The sequence below is a fragment of the Heteronotia binoei genome, chromosome 6 (genome assembly GCF_032191835.1).
Source record: "Heteronotia binoei isolate CCM8104 ecotype False Entrance Well chromosome 6, APGP_CSIRO_Hbin_v1, whole genome shotgun sequence".
Classification (NCBI taxonomy): domain Eukaryota; kingdom Metazoa; phylum Chordata; class Lepidosauria; order Squamata; family Gekkonidae; genus Heteronotia; species Heteronotia binoei.
In genome coordinates, this window is record NC_083228.1 from 121405228 (window position 1) to 121424684 (window position 19457).

General features: G+C 47.0%; 1 protein-coding gene across 12 annotated transcripts in view; it reads right to left on the reverse strand.

Annotated features, from left to right (window-relative positions):
* MECOM (MDS1 and EVI1 complex locus) overlaps window positions 1-19457 on the reverse strand; it is a 740730-nt gene that overhangs the window by 84394 nt on the left and 636879 nt on the right. For all 12 annotated transcript variants that reach the window (XM_060242463.1, XM_060242462.1, XM_060242466.1 and 9 more), the window contains exon 3: window positions 2955-3089. In XM_060242463.1, the coding sequence (XP_060098446.1) occupies window positions 2955-3089 (135 nt within the window). The remainder of the gene's footprint in view (window positions 1-2954; window positions 3090-19457) is intronic.

The following is a 19457-nucleotide window of genomic DNA, read 5'->3' on the forward strand; positions in this document are numbered from 1 at the left end:
TGTAGAGTTGATCCAAAGTGATGAAATCTGACCTTAGACAAGAAATTGAGGGGGAGAAGTGACAGTGGAAGGGAGCGGTTTTGCCAAAAAAAAAAAAGGGGGGGGGGGCTTAAGAATAGACAACAACAAAAGTTGTTTTCTTTCTCTGGCCATTCAATGATACAAGGCTTTGCTGAACATCTTGGCTAGCTCACAGAGCATGGAGACACGGAGCTCGTGCTTGCCTTTCCTTCCCAGCACTCTAAAGGTGAGTTCACACCTTTAGTTCATCAGGCAGGCAGCAGCAGCTCCCCTTCGGTGTTTGTGAATTTTACAGGTGAGCGGAGGTAATTAGAGGTTAACACAAGTCACTACTGATCAAGTATCTCTGTCCCTGGTCCCGGCAGTTAATAACATCTCAGTCAATGTGGGCGTTCAATTATGTGATGTGCAGGACTCATTTGCCCTTAATCCTTATAAAGAAAGAGTGAAACAACAGAGATGGCAAACACTTCCAATCAGTTGTGTTTACCTTATGTTAGCACAACTGTTACATAACTAAGCTCCACTGGGCCTTCCTGAAATACAAATTAATCTTCTTCTAGGAGTCTGCAAAGTCCGGGTGCATTCCCTCAATCTGAATGCCAATTTACAGTGCAATCCTAAACACAGATACCACCTTTCGAAACCCACTGATTTCAGTGGCTTTAGAAGGGTGGTAACTCCACTTAGGATCGTATTATTAGGGCAGTGGGCAGGAATACCTATGACACAGACAAAAATCACACCCATATGTATCACTCCAAGAAAGAACACACCCTTTCCAGCTCAACTCTGCCATCATTACTGTGTATACACAGACGCATTTGAGTACACAATGTCAATTCCAGTTTGATCTCTCTTAGTTTACTGTCACCTCTCCCAAGTTTAGACTAGAATACTGTAGGAAGAGCTAACCACAAGGAAAGTAACTCAGTTTCGCGCCATGACATGACATTGACCACCATGTACTCCTGACCTGAAGCATGTTTTACTTCGAAGTAAAACTTCCAGTCAACATTGGTAGTTTCCAATCTATGCTATGTAAGCAAAATCTGTGAATGCTTGTGTGTTGACAGTTTACAGAGAAACTGTCTGTTTTTGTTGCTCCTGGCATACTTTGGGTCCTGCTCTCCATAAAAGCCATCTAATTTTTTGGTTTACAGAATTGAAGAACAATCAGTTACATAAATATGGAGCTGCAAACAGCACAGAGTGGTACAAAAATACATAAATCTCCAGTGACTTCTTTTAAAAAAAAAAAAAAAGCATGTTGGCAGGAGTGAAGGTGCCATTACCAAATGTAAAAAATGTAAACATTAAAAAAGTAACAATTTCCCCAATGGTCGTTCCAAACAGCATGCATACATTTTGAGCGAACGTTTGCCTTTTCCAAATGTATTTCTCTTTCCATCTGACATACGCACCATTATTTTTAGAACAATGTCAAGAGGTAGCCTCTGAGCTATTTTCTCCCTTAAATCCACTTGGATCTATTTACTAAAATTTACTCTCTCCCCCCCCTCCACCCCCAAGCCAAGCTTTACTATATGTAAAAATAAATTGAGCACAACGCTGTCATTTCCTTTCTGCAAGCAGCTGCACAATCTCAGGATGGATCATTTTTCTTTACCAACCAGACTGCAACTTTAGGAATGTATATTTCATTTGCTAATGGCCTTTATTACTTCTTTACTTGAACCATGTGCTTGACAAAGGGTGGGGTGGGGGGAACAACCAATAGGGCCCGATACCTCTGTTTGCTCGATATGTTAAACACGGAGCTTTAAAAGGTCAGTGCTGGAAAGATACCTGGCCACCATTTTTATTTTTCTTTTAAAATGTAGCTTGTTTAATTTAGCTTTGCAATCGCCAGCTATCTCGCTTGAGATAAACACAGGGAAATGCTGCAAATATCAGAGAGCATGAAACTGAATATAGAGATGAAAAGAATTAGACTGAAAACAGTGGTTTCTAGTTGAAGCTTTGCGGGTCTCCCCTCCGCCCCCCATCATGTAAAATAGCTAAACATAATCTTTAAAACCCAGTTGATTTAATTATAGGGTGAAAGGGGGGCAAAGATGGTTATAATGATTAACAGCTATGCTTTTATTAATATGAAACAATTAATGCACAAAAAGGAAAATGCATCCATCACTGCTCTGGCAGCTTCCACATGCTATGGTATGGTTGCTTATAATCAGTGACCCTCATATCTTTAACTGAGCTCCCTTAACTTTAAAAGTTCCCATCAATGTATTTGTATGATATTTACAAGTCAAGGTCATATTCACAAATCGGTGCACAGAGAAGGAAAGCAGCGTGAGGTCATTTCCCAAGCGAAAAACCCCTCTGCAATTTCTCTAGCTCCATCCCAAAAGTGGTTTTAAAAGCAAACAGAAGAAGTATCCCATTCCTTTACAAATGGGACTTTCTAATGCTGCTGTAAATTATTAAGGAAAAAAGGGTAATAATTTTCAGAAAGGAAATGTTAATAAATGCAACGACTGGAAAAACAGGCTTGAATATCCATAGGAAACTGACACATGGAATATATTGGAGATGGCATTTTTCACCATTCCTCATTGACATTTTTAAACAAATAGTGTTTCATTGAAGTTTTAAACTGAGAATCACATCCTATTTAAAACAAGCTTGCAAATATGAGAGGATGTATTGCAGAGAGCTATGAAGATATTTAGAATATATCTCATTCTGGATATAAAAGGTATAAAAAGGATAACCAATTGGGGGGGGAATAGGAGAAATCCACCTCTTGGTATGTTTTAAAAAATATTAACAGCCCTCTCTGTTCTGCTTTATAGTTCTGTGTTTTATATAGCAAACAGACCACACTGGTTGGCTGCTATTTTGATATTCTCCCAAGGACATCATAAAGCTCTTAAAAGTAAGCCCGGAAAATGTCCGCTACATACCTGATTGCTTATTTGACATGCAACAAGGTTTGGCTGTGTATAGCATCCAGCAAATCTGATATACTTCAGCCAGTTTCCTACATCTGGCTGACTGGCATCAATGCAGAATTTCACATTGTAATACTCATCCAAGATCTAGAAAGAAAAGAATACAAAACAATAAATTGTTGGGGGTTGGTCAGGGGGGCCTTGTGGTGCCACGTTTACGAAAAGATAAATCATAGCCTTTCAAATAATCAAATGGCTCAAGTTTGTTTTGTGGCAAAACATGTTTCTCCAATAAGATTAAAAAAAAAAGCCCTGAAGATCAAACAAGCCTGCTAATTAAAGTGACCATCAATCTGCGTTAAGTGTACCCTCCCCAGAATATATTTCTCCATATATGTTTTCTTTAAAAAGCTGCAGAATGAACGATTTGAATGTCTCAATAAAGCAAACAAGTGGCTTTTCCGCTATGCATAAAATAATTACAATTTTAACTGTTTTCATAAAATGTGAAGTTTTTATCAGGGAATAAAGGCATTTCATATGTGTAGTCTTTTAGCACTTTGCGAGTGAATGTGCGCACTCTGATTAATGAGGCTTTTCCCTTTCAAAATTCTACCCACTAAATAAAGTTTAGGTTTCAAGGTATTAATCTTTCCCTTAATGTTCTGTTTATCCCATTCACATGCAATACTCAACTCATGCCTCCTTAATCAGAGCAAATTGCAGCGTTTGGATAATAATAATGGGTCCCTTTTTATGCCACATCAAAGAAAATAAATAAAATAAAACACAAACACTTGTTCAAAACATGGCACTGCTTCGCAAGTGCCTCTAAAACGTTTTGGTTATGCGGATAACGAACAAACCGGCTTCGTGTTGCGTTGAAAAGAACATGCTATATGAATACTATGAGAAATGTATGTTGTTATACTCATGCATCATTATCACAATCTTATCACAATAATGTGCATAGAAAACACATTAATTGGTTAGTATTGGGAACTTTCATAACTGTCACATATGTGTGTAAAAAGGAAAGAGAGAGAAGAGTAAAATTCTTCCAAAAATTCTTCATAACTGTCACATATGTGTGTAAAAAGGAAAGAGAGAGAAGAGTAAAATTCTTCCAAAAAAAAAAAAGAACTTGAGTGTATCTCCAGATAACTTTTGGCATCCATGTTGAACACCTTAAACATCTGGGTACTGTTTACCATTTTGGTTAATGAAAACCTAAAGGAAGTTGCCTATGTAAGACTAAACAATCTGTTCTACCAACTCAAAATCAGGAATTAAATGAATTGGGGGGGGGGGGTTGAACCCTGCTTTATCAAGATCCACCTGAAGGTTCAAGTAAAAGGTGCATTTCCATAATACAGAGTTCAGGTAAATTACCCAACCCCATTATTAGATCATTCACTCCCCTGAAACGCTTTCAAAGGGCACAGGGAAAGACAAAAAAGCAAGAGGTATATATTTTTAAAAGCCTTTTTTAAAATTTTGTTAATCAGCTGCACTTTCAAGAGCAAACGAAAAATGCCTTCCATTTTTGTTTTATTTGCTGCTTGAATGGTGTGGGAGGGGGGGAAGGTGAGCCGGAGGAAAAATCACTTCGAAGTCAATTTCATTAGATTACCCGGGAGTTTGGAGTCTCCACATAATGCAAACTGTGTGAACATTCCAGGGACTGACTTCACGATTCATCAGAAGGAAAGTTGACCTGGGAGTTTGTGCAGCCCATAAGCGACTCCCCCACCTCACAGGGTGAAACTACCCCTTAACCCGCCTAACCTCATCAACCGGCCAAGGTCACCAAAGAAAAACAAACACAACATTAAAATAGATATAATATTTTTAAAAGGGTATTAGAAGTCTGACATATAGCAAAGAAAACAAGCCAGAGCTGATCGGTTTTGGTTTGGGCCCTTCTCCGAATTTAAGAGGAAAATAAGCAGGGTGGGTCAGGGACTTGAAGCCTTTGACCCCCACCCCACCCCTTTCCCTCTCCAAGAATTTCCTAAGAGATCTCCATTCAAGGTCCAGAAGGTATATTAATCAATCCTGGAAAATTGGAGGGGGGGGGAGAGACACGTGGAGAGCAGGGAAGGAAAAAAAAAACAGTCTGAGGCTTCAAGCCTTTATATAATTCGTGCTCTCGTTCACTTCCGTTCGGACTCCAAGTGTCACCGGTGCATTAATCCAGCCATTGAAGTGTAAAGTTCAAGTCCAGGGGTTCGTCTTCGTCGCCCACCCACACCTCCCCCACCGCCTTTCTTTGGAACTGCTGGGCTCCAAGCAGTTTTGGTTGCGATTTCGGCCGAGGGGGGGGGGGGTGCAGTTAGGAAAGTGATTTTTTTTTTCCCCCAGAGCGTTTCACTTTCCCTTCTCTCCCACCCAGCCTGATGTCAGGGACGGTTCCGTGTGCGCGGGGGCCGCGTCTGTCTGTGTGTGCGTCCTAACGCATGGCGATGGCTCAGAAGTTTCGATGTGAAAGCCGTCCCGGGTTCTCTCCGGCTGGAGAATCCAAGCAGGCGAAAGTTTCCGAGCCTTGACTTTCGCCCAGCTCCGATTCGCTTACAGCGAAAAGTTACAAGGACCAACGGTGTCAGCGGCGGCTACCGTTCGGTGCCTTTGTTTTAAGAAGAATTGCAGCAATAATGAAAGGAACTCGTAGTTGCAGCTTCTCTGTTCTTTCTCTCTGACCCCCCCCCCCTCCAAATTTACTAATTTGGCCAAATACCTGAGACCCCCTATCTAAACGGACTTGCACCGGCAGGATTCAGGATCCGACGCCGAGACACCTTTCCGGGACAGATGGACCGGCCGCCCCCTCCCCGGGACACGCACGCGCCTCTCCCCGCTTTGCGTCCCCAGCCCCAGAGAGGGTCGCGCGCTCAGGCTGGGGGTCAGGGACTTTGGGGCGATTTGGAATTGGAGGGGGGAGGCGTCAAGAGTCAGGTCAGTCCCGGTCGCCTGCGTGAAACCTCCAGGGGGACCCAGGCAGAGAAGCGAGGGAGGGAGGCCGGGAGCGAGGGAGGGAGCGAGAGGGGAAAGTGGCCACGCGCACTTGGGGGGGGGGGGTGTTGTTGTTGTTATGACTAGTTGGGCTTTTGCTATCGTCTGGCGCCGGCTGGCTCCTCTTACCTTGCCTCGCTCGACTCATCGGGTCCGCCGCTTCTCCTCCCCAAAACACAATAACGATAATGATAAAAAAAAAAAAGTCTTTGGGCTGGTGGCGTTGGGGAAATCGCTGGGCAAAACTTGGAAAGGGGTGTCGCAAAAAGCAGCAGCAGCAGCAATCCTCCGAGGCGATCAATCCTTCAAGCGCTCGCCAGGCTCATCTCAAGGAGCCGCGATCCTCCAGCGCCGCCCCCGCCCGCCCGCCCGCCCGCCCCCCCGGGCTCCTTGGCCGCCCCGCTCCGCCAGAAGAAGAGTGGCCCCGCCGCAGCAACCTGGCGGAGTCCCGCAGGCTCGGCTTCCTGACTTGCCTCTCCCAGCCTCCGATTTCCTTCTCCGGCATTTGGTGGGGGGCGGGAGGGCGGCGGGGGGGGGGGGGGGAGAGACGAACTTTACTCGCTTGAAAACTTCCTGGGCTCCTCGGGCGGCGGGGGAGGGGGGGGCTGCTAGGAGAGCGCCTCTCCCCCCATCCTTGCTCCCCCCCTCTCGAGAGAAGAGATCTCGCTGGTGCTGATGCTGCGACGGGGCGGGGGCCAGAAGAGGCGCGGCGGCGGCTTTAATTGTCCCCCATTGATTGGGGGAGATGGCGTGTTAATGTCTTTCCCCCCTCGCCTCGCTTGCCCTCCGGCTGCTTGGGGGGTTGGCGGCGTGTGTGTGCGAGTTGCGTCGAGGAAAAAAAAAAAGTTCTGCGGGGGAGGAGGGGGGAAAAAAACTTCCTTTTGCTCTTCTCTCCGCTGCTTGATCACAGAGCGTGTGGGTCAGCCCAGAGAGGCTACAGCCTTCCCCCCCCCCCGCCCGCGGACGGGGTGCACGCCTCTTCAAAGCCCTGTCTCTCGTCCCGATCGCAGACCCTCGAGGGAGAGAAGAAGAAGGGGCGAGCCTTCCCCTCCCCTCCCCTCCCGGCCCAAGCCCCGCGCCCCCTGCTCCTCGCCCCGTCCTTCCCCTCCCTCCCTGCCTCCTCTCCAGCCTCGCAACCCGCAAGGAAGCCCGGGCGTTTCTATTTGCTAAGGCACTGTCTCTTTAATGAGAAGAAGGCTTTCTCCGGCCAGCCGTGGAGAGGAGAGGGGGGGAGGTGGGCTGGAGAGAGGGAGCCCCAGCAGGCGAAGGGGGCGAGGAGGTGTGTGTGTGGGGGCGCCGAGAAGCCGAGGTATCTCCCCCTCCCCTCCCCACCTCTCCCTCTCCCTTTCGCCTGCCGATCGGAAGCCAGACAGGGGCTCTCCTCTTTCAGGCCAGTCTTAAAGTGACAGCAGCCTCCTCGGGCGAGAGAGGTCACCAGAAGGTCGCCCCGGCAGAAGTCCCCAGCCCGGCCAGCCTGATTACGGATGCGCCTGTCCCCTTGCCCCGGGGGCCCTTCCAGGCCACGCAAGCCGCCCACGGCCACTGGGGAGATCTCGCTGCTGGGGGGGCTGTTTGGGGGGGAGTTCCCCTCAATCACCCCCCCCCCCGGTTTTTTTTGCTTTTTCCCAGAAAAGGGTGAAGACGGGAGGAGGGTGGCTGGGAGAGATGCCCCCCCCCCTCCTCGGGCGCGCCTCATCTGGCTTTAAAAAGTGGACTCCTGTTTTATTTTGCGTCTCTCTCTCTCTCCCGCACACACACTTGATCTATGGAAATGTTTATTTAAGGGGAGCTTTACACAAATCAGCAGCTTTTTTAAAATTAAAAAAGAAACAACGGTAGCAACAACGAATTGAGATGAAATTGAGAATGTTAATAACTTTACAAAAAAAAATCCAATGCCAAATGGATGGCGTGCGACCTAAAGTATGTTTGTGTAGTTTTATATATACACACACACACACACACACACACAAACGCCCAGAGTGAGTGTATATTTTTCCCGCCTCCAGGCGAAAAGACAGATGAATAGAAGGTTACACTTTGCCGATCGGTGTTTCATTATAGCTTTTTTTCCACCCAGATAGCAACCCCAGCGAATGGCCTTCCCTGGGCGCGGTTTTTCAAAAATATTCATAAAACTTTTCTAAAAACAAAACAGAGGGAGAGAGGGGGTGTGTGTGAATACGAGCAACAAATAACATCCCTGGAAGAACCCTTTGGGTTATGAGATTGTTGCTCGCACATTTCTGGGACAGGTAGCTGATGCAACCCTACAAAGGCATGTTTCTTTCCCTCTTTCGGAAATGACTGCCTCAAAGGAGCCGGTGCGGAGCCCCACACTTTTTTTGGGAGATGCATTCGTTAAATAAAGCAGCATTGAAAGAACAGGAAAGGGGAAACGTCGATTTATCTACGTTTGCCATGCATGGGTGTCTGAAAGTGGGATATAGAGCTCGGGATTAATTTAGGGCCGGATCTGCTCGCTTCCTCCCCTCCACATTCATTAGCCTGACGACGCTGCCCTCTTAGAGCGGCGTCGGACACGCCACGATCCCGGATGCGAAGCGGTAAGCCGGAGCAACGGGTTCCCGAGAAAGTGGCGCGCCAGCGAGTGAAGCGGCCCAGCTCCGGAGCCCTCGAAACAAACGCGAGCGGCGTTGCCGTTACGCGGACGAAAATGGGCTCTGCCCACGAAAGGGGGCCTGGCGAGCTTAGGCGCACGGCTCTGCCCCCACCCAACCCACAGCGGTCGGCGCACGCAGCTCCCAGAAAGGGACCTGGACTTTCCCATCTGTCAGCAGCGTCGGATCCAAAGGGCCGCTGCTCGGCTTTGCCAACGCGCAAACCCAAGGCTCATTCTATAGATTGAGGAAGGGAAGGGAAAGGGGTGTGTGGGGGGGAGATCGTCGGGAGCCGCCGAAGAAAGTGACAAAAGATGATGATGGATTCGTCTCCCGGGCCTGTTATCTGTGACACTGAACTGTTAGTTCAGATAATGGCTATTGTTCCAGGGCGGGGAGGGGGGAGGCGGAGGGCGGCGCAGCAAACGATCCCGAGGTTGCAAAGGGAGCAAGGCCCCCCCCCACCTTTTTCTCCCCCAAGAGGAGAAGGTGTCCCAGGAAACCCGCAGAGCCTGGGAACCCCCTGCGCATCCCAGATCCCGCTCTCACTGATTTGAGCCCCCCGTCCCCCCCCCGTGCCGGCGCTCTGTGGCTCTCCTCCTCCTCTTCTTCCTCCATCTCTCCTCCCCACCGCGTTTTAAATTTAGCCATAAATTGGAGCAGCTCGAGCTATGAGCTGTTCTATTTTCTTCCTGTCAGGATGAGGGATTTCTTTGATGATGCATTGTGTATTAAATACAAGTAATCTGGGAAACGGATGGCTCTCTGCAGGCCCGCGCCGGCCTGAGCGCAGGTCCGGAGACGAAGCTTCTTCTTCCCCCCTCTTTCCCACCGCGGCGCACCTTCTTCTTTCCCCCTCTTCTTCCCTTTGGGCGACAAAGCCCGCGAGGGAAAGAAAGACCGGGCGGCGGCAGCGGGGTGCAGGTGAGAAAGATGCAAAAGTGCAAAGCCGGGGAGGGATTTGGGGCAAGCCCTGCCTAAGGGACGGCGCTCTAGGGCGGGAAAGACCAAAGTTGTACACGCGTCGCACAAAACCGCTCCTTTCTTTTCCCTGCTGCTGCTGCAAGCGAGGATGTTGCTGGGGGCGTGTGCTTGCGGCGACCGGCCGGTAGATGGCGTGCCGCGCTGGTGTTAAGCCCACCGGGGCCTGCGGCTGGCAGGTCCTCCTTTCCCCCGTCCCCGCCGGAACCCAGGCGGCGGCCGAATGGAAGGGCGCCAGGCCTCTCCTGCTGCTGCCGCGGTTGCTCCCCAAGGGCGCAATCGAGAGCCGTTCGTGCCGAGGAGGAGAGCTTTGCTACCGCTTTCGCCAGAGAGTCGCATTGCGCCCCGAAGGGACACGCTGATGGACTTGCAGCGTGTGTGTGTATGTTTTGGCCAGGTTTCTCTCCTATCTTCCTTGCTCATTCCCAAGAGCCCTGTGAGGCTGGCTGAGATTCTTGACATGCCAGTAAATGTGGAGAGGTTGATTCGGGAGGGGGACGGGGACGCCACGGTTCTCATGGTGAGACCCTCTTTTGTTGGGGTATGTTTTGGTGCCCTCATATCAAAGCCAGTGTTCCCTCGAAGCTGAGTTAGCGTGAGCCAGCGCACAGATTGTGAGCCTCCAGCTCACCCGTTTTTGTTTTAGCTCAGGAAGGAGGACCCCAGAGCACACTCATTGATGCGGCAGCTCCCAGCTTCAATGCCGGTAGCTCACAAAGTAGAATTGTTGCTCACAAGACTCTGCAGCTGAGAGGGAACAGTGGTGACAGCTGACTTTATAGGGACCCCTGGAGGGTTTTCGAGGCAAGAAACGGTCAGAGGTGGTTTGCCACGGCCTGCCTCTGCATAGCAACCCTGGGTTTCCATCCTAAGCTGCAATCACACACTTTCCATGCACTTTCCAACTGGGTTTTGCCAGTTCACACAGTAAAATCCAGTCGGGAAGTGGATTGAAAGTGCATTATTGTGTGCGTGTGATCACAGCCCTAGTCTCCCATCCAGGGCCGGCCCTAGACTCTCTGACACCCTAAGCAAGGCTAATTTCTGGTGCCCCCCCCCTGCACTGCTAACATCTCCGAGTCACATGGGGGGCACCCAATCTGGTGCCCTCAGAAGGCTGGCACCCTAGGCAATTGTCTAGTTTGCCTAGTGGTAGGGCAGGCCCTACTCCCATCCCAGTCCTAACCAGAGTGAGCCCTGCTTTCCCTCTGATCCAATGAGATGGGGCTAACCGGGGCTATCCCCATCTGGGACTGTCTGGTACCTCCTTCTTGAGTGAAAACCTGGGTGCTAAACTGAGGTTGCCTTGGAATAATGTGTGGAAACAGCCCCAGGGGGGGGTTGTGCAGGAGGACTGTGCCACTGCTATCTTTCGACATATATTAAAATAAACCACTGGACTTGCTTCAGTCAGTATAACTAGGATGGCTCTAAAGATGTGCTTTGGATCGCAACCTGGGATATTTCATATGAAGAATAACACGGTCTTCCTTGCACTTTTTGGTAACAAGAATATTAGACATCAGAGGATACAAAGGGAAGTGGGTTGCTGGTTTTCTATTGATCGCCTAGGGCACCAGGCTTCTGGGGAGCACCAAATTGGCTGCCCCCATGTGACTTAGTGACATTATCAATGCAGGGCGGGCACCAGAGGATAGTCTCGTCTAGAGTGCCAGACAGTCTAGGGCTGGCCCCGACGGGCAGTAGCTGCTCCAGTCATAGCGGGCAACATGGCAAAGGAAGACAGACAGAAATGAGGCCCCCACAACAGAGCAACTTGGGCAGAGCACAAAGCAAAGGAAAGATGTGGGCAAAATAGGGAAAGAAACAGTTTATAGCGGCAATTCAACACATCCAATAATGCACTTTCAATCAACGCTCCAACTGGATTTTACTGTGTGAACTGGCAAGATCCAGTTGGAAAGTGCACATTGAGTATGTGTGACTGCTGCCCGTGTCAGTTTTGGAGGAAGTGTGTTAGAAGAGTGTGGCATGGAGCCAGTTGTCAGGAGGACTCGGGATTGATGCAATCTAGATAGAAGTGAGTTTGGCCTCTGAGTCTCTGCCCCACCCCTTTCTTACAAGGTAACATTTTGAAGCTGGCCCAGAGGCATGAGCTACGGGGCAAGAGCTAAAGTGCTCTTGGCTGTCAGCTCTTATATAGCCTGGAGCTAGGAGGAAGATCTGGCAGAGAGAGAGAAAGACCCGAAATACATATCCCATTGAACATGTGATTGCCACAGGGTCTTGCAAAACACAGGCCAGCTGCAAGTTCTCCATGGAAACTCAATTCTAAAGCACTGCAGCAATTGGAGTGGCCAAACTGTGGCTTGGGAGCCACATGTAAAAATAAAATGACCATCCCTGGGCCGAGAGAGGTCAAACTCCAAAACACCAGAGCACGGGCCTTTTCAGTTGCGGCTCCTGCACTGTGGAACCAGCTCCCGGAGGAAGTGCGGGCCCTGCGGAGCCTCGATCAGTTCCGCAGGGCCTGCAAGACCGCCCTTTTTAGACAAGCTTATAACGATATCGACTGCTGAGCTGCTAGAACAAAGAACCGCCATCTATAATATTATCTAAACTGGCAGAACCAGCACCAGAACAGTTTTATTGCTGCCAGATATATATATAATGTAACTTAAACTATGTATTTTAACTTAACTAACTGGTTTTTATATGTTTAATTTTAATTGTTAAATTCAATGTTTTATCTATTTATGTTATTGTTGAATTGTTGTTAGCCGCCCTGAGCCGCCTAGGCGGGGAGGGCAGGATATAAATAAAAAAAATTATTATTATTATTATTATTATTATTATTATTATTATTATTATTATTATTATTATTATTATTATTATTATGTGGCTCTTTCACACATATTGTGTGGCTCTCAAAGCCCCCACTGTCCTGTTGGCCGGCTTGGAGAAGGCATTTAAAGTTAAAGTTGCTTTCTTTCCACCTCTCTCTCCCTCCACCCTCCATTTGCTTTCATTCTTTTCTGTCTTGCGGCTCTCAAACATCTGATGTTTATCCCATGTGGCTCTTACATTAAGCAAGTTTGGCCACTCTGAACCATGGCACAGGGGGAGGAAGGACTCCAGCCTTCTCCCCACACCCTTTTCTCTGACTTAAAAAAATGGCCCCCAGGGAAGGTATTGGATCCATCAAAGAGTTGCACTGAATGCTTGCACACTGCCCGCCAATGGGGCAAAAAAGTGGCATATAAATGCTTAAACAAAAATTAAGTAACCCAAACCAACCAACAATGCACTGGAATTAGCCAGAAGAGAATCCTCATTCCATATTATCCTTTCTTGGCATTAGGCTGTGTCCTTATTGACACAAAAATTTACACCAGCTTGACAATGGTATGCTCATACACAAACAGTACTTGTCGCCAATAAAGTGTGGATGATTATACATTGGCCCTGTGATTGGCCAGGGTTACCCAGGGAGTAGACATCTGAATTTCAGTTTCTCTTGTCCTGGTTCAGCACTCTAACATTGGCTTTCCTTTGCCAATCCCACCAGTTTTCTACTCGTGGTTTCTTTCACTCTGCTGATCATAAGATTGGAGGCCCTGTGTACGGTCCTTCCCTCCTGATCATCACCTGCTGGGATGGAGGTTAATGTGTAAGTGCAGGGGTGGAATTCTAGCAGGAGCTCCTTTGCATGTTAGGCCACACACCCCTGATGTAGCCAATCCTCCAAGAGCTTACAAAAAAGAAGCCTTGTAAGCACTTGGAGGATTGGCTACATCAGGGGTGTGTGGCCTAATATGCAAAGGAGCTCCTGCTAGAATTCCACCCCTGCATAAGTGGGAAGAGAAAATGGACTTGGTTTGGCTCCTCAGCACTGCTATTACCAGCAATGGCGGGACAGAAGCTACATGGGAGGAGTTCTGAGCAATATGCGAATTTGTATCCCACAACAATGAAGAGGACCAGGAACCAACTGGGAACATTACGGTTTCAAAAATTACTTCTGCCATTAAAAATCACTGAACAGCCATTTGCAAGTAGTGTTGTGGTCAGACTAGGATCTGGAAGGCCCAAGTTCAAATCTCCATTCTGCCAGGGAAGCTTGCTGGGTGACTTGGGGGCAGTCATATTCTCCCAGCCTAACTCACCTCCAAAGGTTGTTGTGAGGATAAAATGAAGGAGAGGAGAATGATGTAAGCTGCTTAGGGTCACCCCTGGGGAGAAAGGCAGGGTATAAAAAATAAACCTTATCTAATCTTGTAAACCTTGTAAGCAGTGTTCCCTCTAAGCTGAGTTAGTGTGAGCTAACTCACAGTTTTTTACCCTTTGGCTCACACATTTTTATCTTAGCTCTGGAAAAATGGCCCTGGAGCAAACTAACTTATGCAGTAGCTCACAACTTCAATGCTAGTAGCTCACAACACAGAATTTTTGCTCACAAGACTTCACAGCTTAGAGGGAGTATTGATTGTAAGTAACAGTAGTAGTAGCAGTAGCAGCAGCAGCAGTAGTAGTAGTAGAAGAAGAAGAAGCATAGCTTGCTTAGAGAGCCCCATGGCGCAGAGTGGTCAGCTGCAGCACTGCAGTCCAAGCTTTGCTCACTACCTGGGTTCGATCCTGGCAGAAGCTGGGTTCAGGTAGTCGGCTCAAGCTTGACTCAGCCTTCCATCCTTCCGAGGTGGGTAAAATGAGCATCCAGCTTGCTGGGGGTAAAGTGTAGATGACTGGGGAAGGCAATGGCAAACCACCCCATAAAAAGTCTGCCGTGAAAACATCATGATGTGACGTCACCCCATGGGTCGGTAACGATTCGGGTGCTTGCACAGGGGACTACCTTTCCCTTTTTAATAGCTTTCTTGGTGGGAGAGGATTCCTCCCATAGCCTTGGCTCCCTGCTTGTTTCCTAGACCAAAGAGTTCTTAACTTTGTTTACAGATAAGAGGTTTATTGCCCGGAAGACGTGCAAGTGAATGAGCGTTTTGCAAGTGGCCATTTGAAATTCACCGATGAGATGTTATCAGAGAGATTTCCATTTCTCACATTCACTCTTCTCGTTTCTTTCTTCCCTTTTCCGTTTTCCCTTTGTTATCCCTCTCACACTCTTTGTTTATATTGTAAGCTCGAGTGGGCAGAGGCCTGCCTGTTCAGTGTAGAGCCTTCTACGTTGATGGTTATATAAAAAATAATCATGCACCGCTGATTGCAGAGTCCAGGCTGAAATTCTTTCCCCAATAAAAATTAGTGCTTCAAACTGGCAGTCATAATAATGAAGGTTAATATTGATGTGGTGCCAGGGGTTCAGGGCTCATTTGTTATGAGGGACGGATCTAACATAAATGAGACCTTGTCGGGCTGGGCCTATGTCAGGCCGAGCCGTGTGTGTACCTATTTAAGATCAGGTAGCAGAGATATAAATTTTATAAAGGATACAAACACAAAGATTGTTTTTAACAAACTTAAAACATGGCTTAAAATATTAGCACTCGTTGGTCTTAAAGGTGCTTTCTTTGTATTTCTCCTGTTGGGATCCAGGGAACTGGGCAAAGGAAGCTCTGGCTCTTTCCCTCCCTCCCTAGGGGACCAGGAGAAGCCTCAGTCAATAGAAGGAAGAAAGGCTTGGCTCAGTAGCTCTGCTGTGTGATTGAGAGAGTCTGGCAAAGCAAGCTCTGTCTCCCCGCCTTCCTCTCCAAGAGAGAAGCCTCAGCCAATGGAGAAAATACAGGTTTTGCTCCATGTCTCTTGTGTGACTGAGCAAGCCTTGCAAAGCCAGCTGTTACGCAGAAGGAAGCAAGAGAGAGGAAGAAGGAAACAGATGACAGCCAGGTGCTTGGGGGCCTGAAAGGAGCCCTCTGAGGGCCTGATTCAGCCCCCAAGCTGCATGTTTGACACCCCTACTTTAGACCATCATCCTAAAATATGAGGATGATGCTGAGAGATTGTGATTTGCCGAAGGACATCTACTGAGTTCCAGGCATAGGTGAGATCCTAATTTGCAGTTTACTGTGAGCCACTGCCTCCTATCTGTTTTCATATGGGATGACGTGAGAAAGGGGATGTTTGTTCCTGATGCCGGGTGTGTCTCAGCGGAGCCAAGGAACACCTGAGAAGCACCTTCTCTTACCCTCAAGTAAGCACTTTGGCATAAGTGACAGAGCATGGGCTGTGTGCCCCAGCATTGCAAGCAGGTCCAGCCGGGTATATAACATGGGGACTTGGCTGATCTCTTAAAGAAGAGCGGTAAAGATATGCCCTTGTTTGAAACAGATCTTAGATCTGTCATTATCCTTGATCTCCTAGATTTGCTCAGGGTCCCAAAGATTGCCAGAAAAGCCACTGCCTGTGCCTCCCAGGTGTTTTTTTTTTAAAGCAATTGTTTATTTTAAATAAGCCGCCATAATAGAAGTGGCAGTAAGGCATAAGTACTGCAGTCTGCTAGCTATTCCCACCAGAATGTAAACTGATGCCTCTTTTAAGCCTTTAAACTTCATGGCTGTCCCAGAAGTAAAAGTTCCTCTAATGGAGACCCTATGGGCATGGTGCATTCCAGCACATCATTAAAAGGGGGGGGGGGGGGAAGCAGCTCAGGCAAAGCCAGATGAAATAACTGCACTGTCCACTTTTAATAGGCTTCCTGGGGAGGACAGCCGCTCTGCAAGCGGACAGCGTTGAAAGGGGAATGGGGGTGGGTGGAATCAGACAAGTAGCTGGTAGCTGGGTTATTTCGTCTTTAAATACCATAATCGCTGGATAACAAGCTCCCCTTAAATCTTACAGCTATCTTTTTTTGGGGTGAAGCTAATTTATAAACTGAGCTTCTAAGTGAGAGCTCGGGAAAGACAAGTAAAGAAAAAGAAAGAAAGAAAGAAAGAAACTAGTTTGCTGTATGGTAATTTGTTTCATAAATGTTACTGGCAGATCCTTTTTAAAAATAACAAGAATAAAAAACCAAATATTAACAGACTTTCCTCCGTATTAGTTGCACATGTTTAAACTGAAACAAAAAAAAATATCCAAGGGAATGCAAAAACCTGCTCTTGTCAATTTCATATTTACACACCCCACCCCTTCTTTTAAAGAAACTCTAACTAGCAAAAGCTTACTGGATTCCTTCCTCTACAAGCAGTCCCAAAGACATTGGAAGAAGAGAGAAAATTAAAGAGTTGCTTTCTTTCCTTCTTTTTAAACTGAAAAGAAAGAAAGAAAGGGAGGGGGAATCTCCCTTGGTCTGGAAATGGGCCCGACTGAAAGCATGTTAATCTCCACCTCAGTAATTTGGTTCTTCTGGAGAAGACAGAAGCCCCTGCTGCTTGCCCCGCACTTCATAAATCACATCTTTATGTGGACAAGGTCAGGGCACCTAACAGCTCAGACATGGGCCCTTTGCAGTGGCTGGAAGGGCTCCGGCATGTTTATTCTCTCGTTCAGATCTCCGAGGAGTAATCCAGCACGCTTCTAATTACTTTTGATTATTTTCATTTGCTAGGGTCAGTCTGGGCTCTGCTAGGACTGCTGGAGGCTTGATTTCCTACAACATCTTTTTCAGGACAGTGGTGTAGGCTTTCGACATTAGCACCCCATTATTGTCCAGGAACCCAATGTGGTAGAAATGATCGGGTCTGGCTATTGCCCCTTGATGTTTTCCTTGCCAACTGGCCAGATTCCCCCCGACTTAATTAAGCTCCGAAACAGAAGGGGTGGATTTGGTGCTGCTTCGGGTTTTGATCTGTGAGTGTTTCAGGAAGCAGCACATAATAGTCTTCAGCCCAACAACCTAAAGCAAAAGCTTCTCTTGGCTTTGGAAGGAGATGATTTTTAGGTACCCATAAAGTACCGGAAACCTTTAAAAAAACAAAACAACAACAAGAAGAAAACACTTTGGGAGAATAATGTTGTTTCGTTTTGCACATAGTAGAAATGGTCTTTCTTCAGGAGGCAACCAGAAAGCGTTAATTTAAACACTTCACAACTAGAAAGTGTTAATTTCAAAATAAATAAACGAATCACTACCGCTGGAGTAAGTGCTTTGTGGACAGCAGGGAGTGGAATTTCTGTTAGAACCAGTCTATTTCAGGTGGCCTTAAGCAGCAGTTTCCTGAGAGCCTCATTAAGAAACACAGAATTTTAAAAATGTTCTTCATTCCCCCCCCCCCTTCTCCCCGCCCTGGGAATAATACTCTTAGTGTTTAAATAATAACCTAATGAGTATCATGACCAAATGATCTACATATTGTTTTTATAGTTATCCTAGAAACTCGCATGTGTAAACAGGGATTTATATAGAGGTATTCCTTTTTGACAAGCATCCAACAGAGCCACTCTGATAGCTGCAGACACACATGTTCTAGATCAATGAACATTAAACAACGCCAATTAAGAAAAATCAAGATGTGTAGCCCTGTCAGTCTGTCTATAGCAGTTGAAAAGAGTAAGCGTCCAGGAACATCTTAAAAGACTAACAAAATTTGTGGCAAGGTATGAGCTTTTGTGAAGAAATGAGCAGTAACTCATGAAAGCTCGTCCCCTGCCACAAATGTTGTTAGTCTTTAAGAAGAAGAGATTGGATTTATACCCTGCCCTTTACTTGGAGTCTCAGAGCGGCTTACAGTCTCCCTTCCCTTCCCCTCCTCACAACAGACACCCTGTGAGAAAGGTGGGGCTGAGAGAGCTCAGAGAGAATGACTCTTGAGAGCACAGCTCTGAGAGAACTCTTGAGTGACCCAAGGTCACCCAGCAGCTGCATGTGGAGGAGGGGGAAATCAAACCCACTACTTTCAGATTAGAGTCTGCGCTCCTAACCATTGCACAAAACTGGCTGTCTCTTTTCTACTCCATTTCTGGGTAATTGCTGCAAACAAGGCAGAAAACTTCTAATACTGTAAGACTGAGTTAGTATGGTGTAGTTGTTAGATGGTTGGACCAGGGCTTGGCAGACGCCAGTTCGTATCTCCACTGTGCCACAGAATCTCGTATCTCAGTTACTCTCTCTTAGTCTAACCTACTTCACAGGGTTGTTTTGTGAGGATAAAACAGAGGGGAAGAAAACAATGTAAGCTGCTTTGGGTCCCCACTAGAGAGAAAGGCAGAATAAAAATTAAGTAAATAACAAGTTGCCAGCAAAAAGCAGCATCTGGCCTATCAGGGAATTTGAAACGGTTTAGGGGAGAAACTTATTTATGAGATGTTGCAGCACATGGCAAGACCCCATACCAGGGGTGGAATTCTAGCAGGAGCAACTTTACATATTAGGCCACACACCCCTGATGTAGCCAATCCTTCATGAGTTTACAAGGCTCTTTTTTGTAAGCTCTTGGAGGATTGGATACATCAGGGGTGTGTGGCCTAATATACAAAGGAGTTCCTGCTAGAATTCCACCCCTGCCTCATACAATGGATGTTGGTGAACCTAACAACCTTGCCCAACACAAGAGGTAGGAGCAGCACTACTCATTTCTGGAAGAACACAGTACACTTCATGAGGTTCAAATCCCCGCTGTGCCAGACAGCTTGCTGGGTGACCTTCCACCAGTCTCTGTCTCTCAGCCTCATCTACCTCACAGTGTTGTTGTGAGGATAAAAGGAACAAATGATGTACATTGCTCTGGCTTCCCAGGAGAAAGAGCAGGACACAGTGTGATAAGAAACAAAAAAAAAGAAATCTCAGTGTGAATTTAATATTTAACCACTATTAATTAATTAATTATCACATGGTGGTGAGTGTAGTATAGCCAAGAGATTCAGATTGCTTAGCAGCTTGAAACTCTAGCTCTTTTTCTGTGGCGAGCTAGGTTTATTTTTGGGGTTGAGATAACAGATGGTTCTTATGCATATGTATAGTTATCCCTTTTGCTTAAGATGTTGGCTTTTGCCGTAAATAAAATCTATCCTGAGGGATTGAGATAACTGTGACTGACTCAAGTTCACT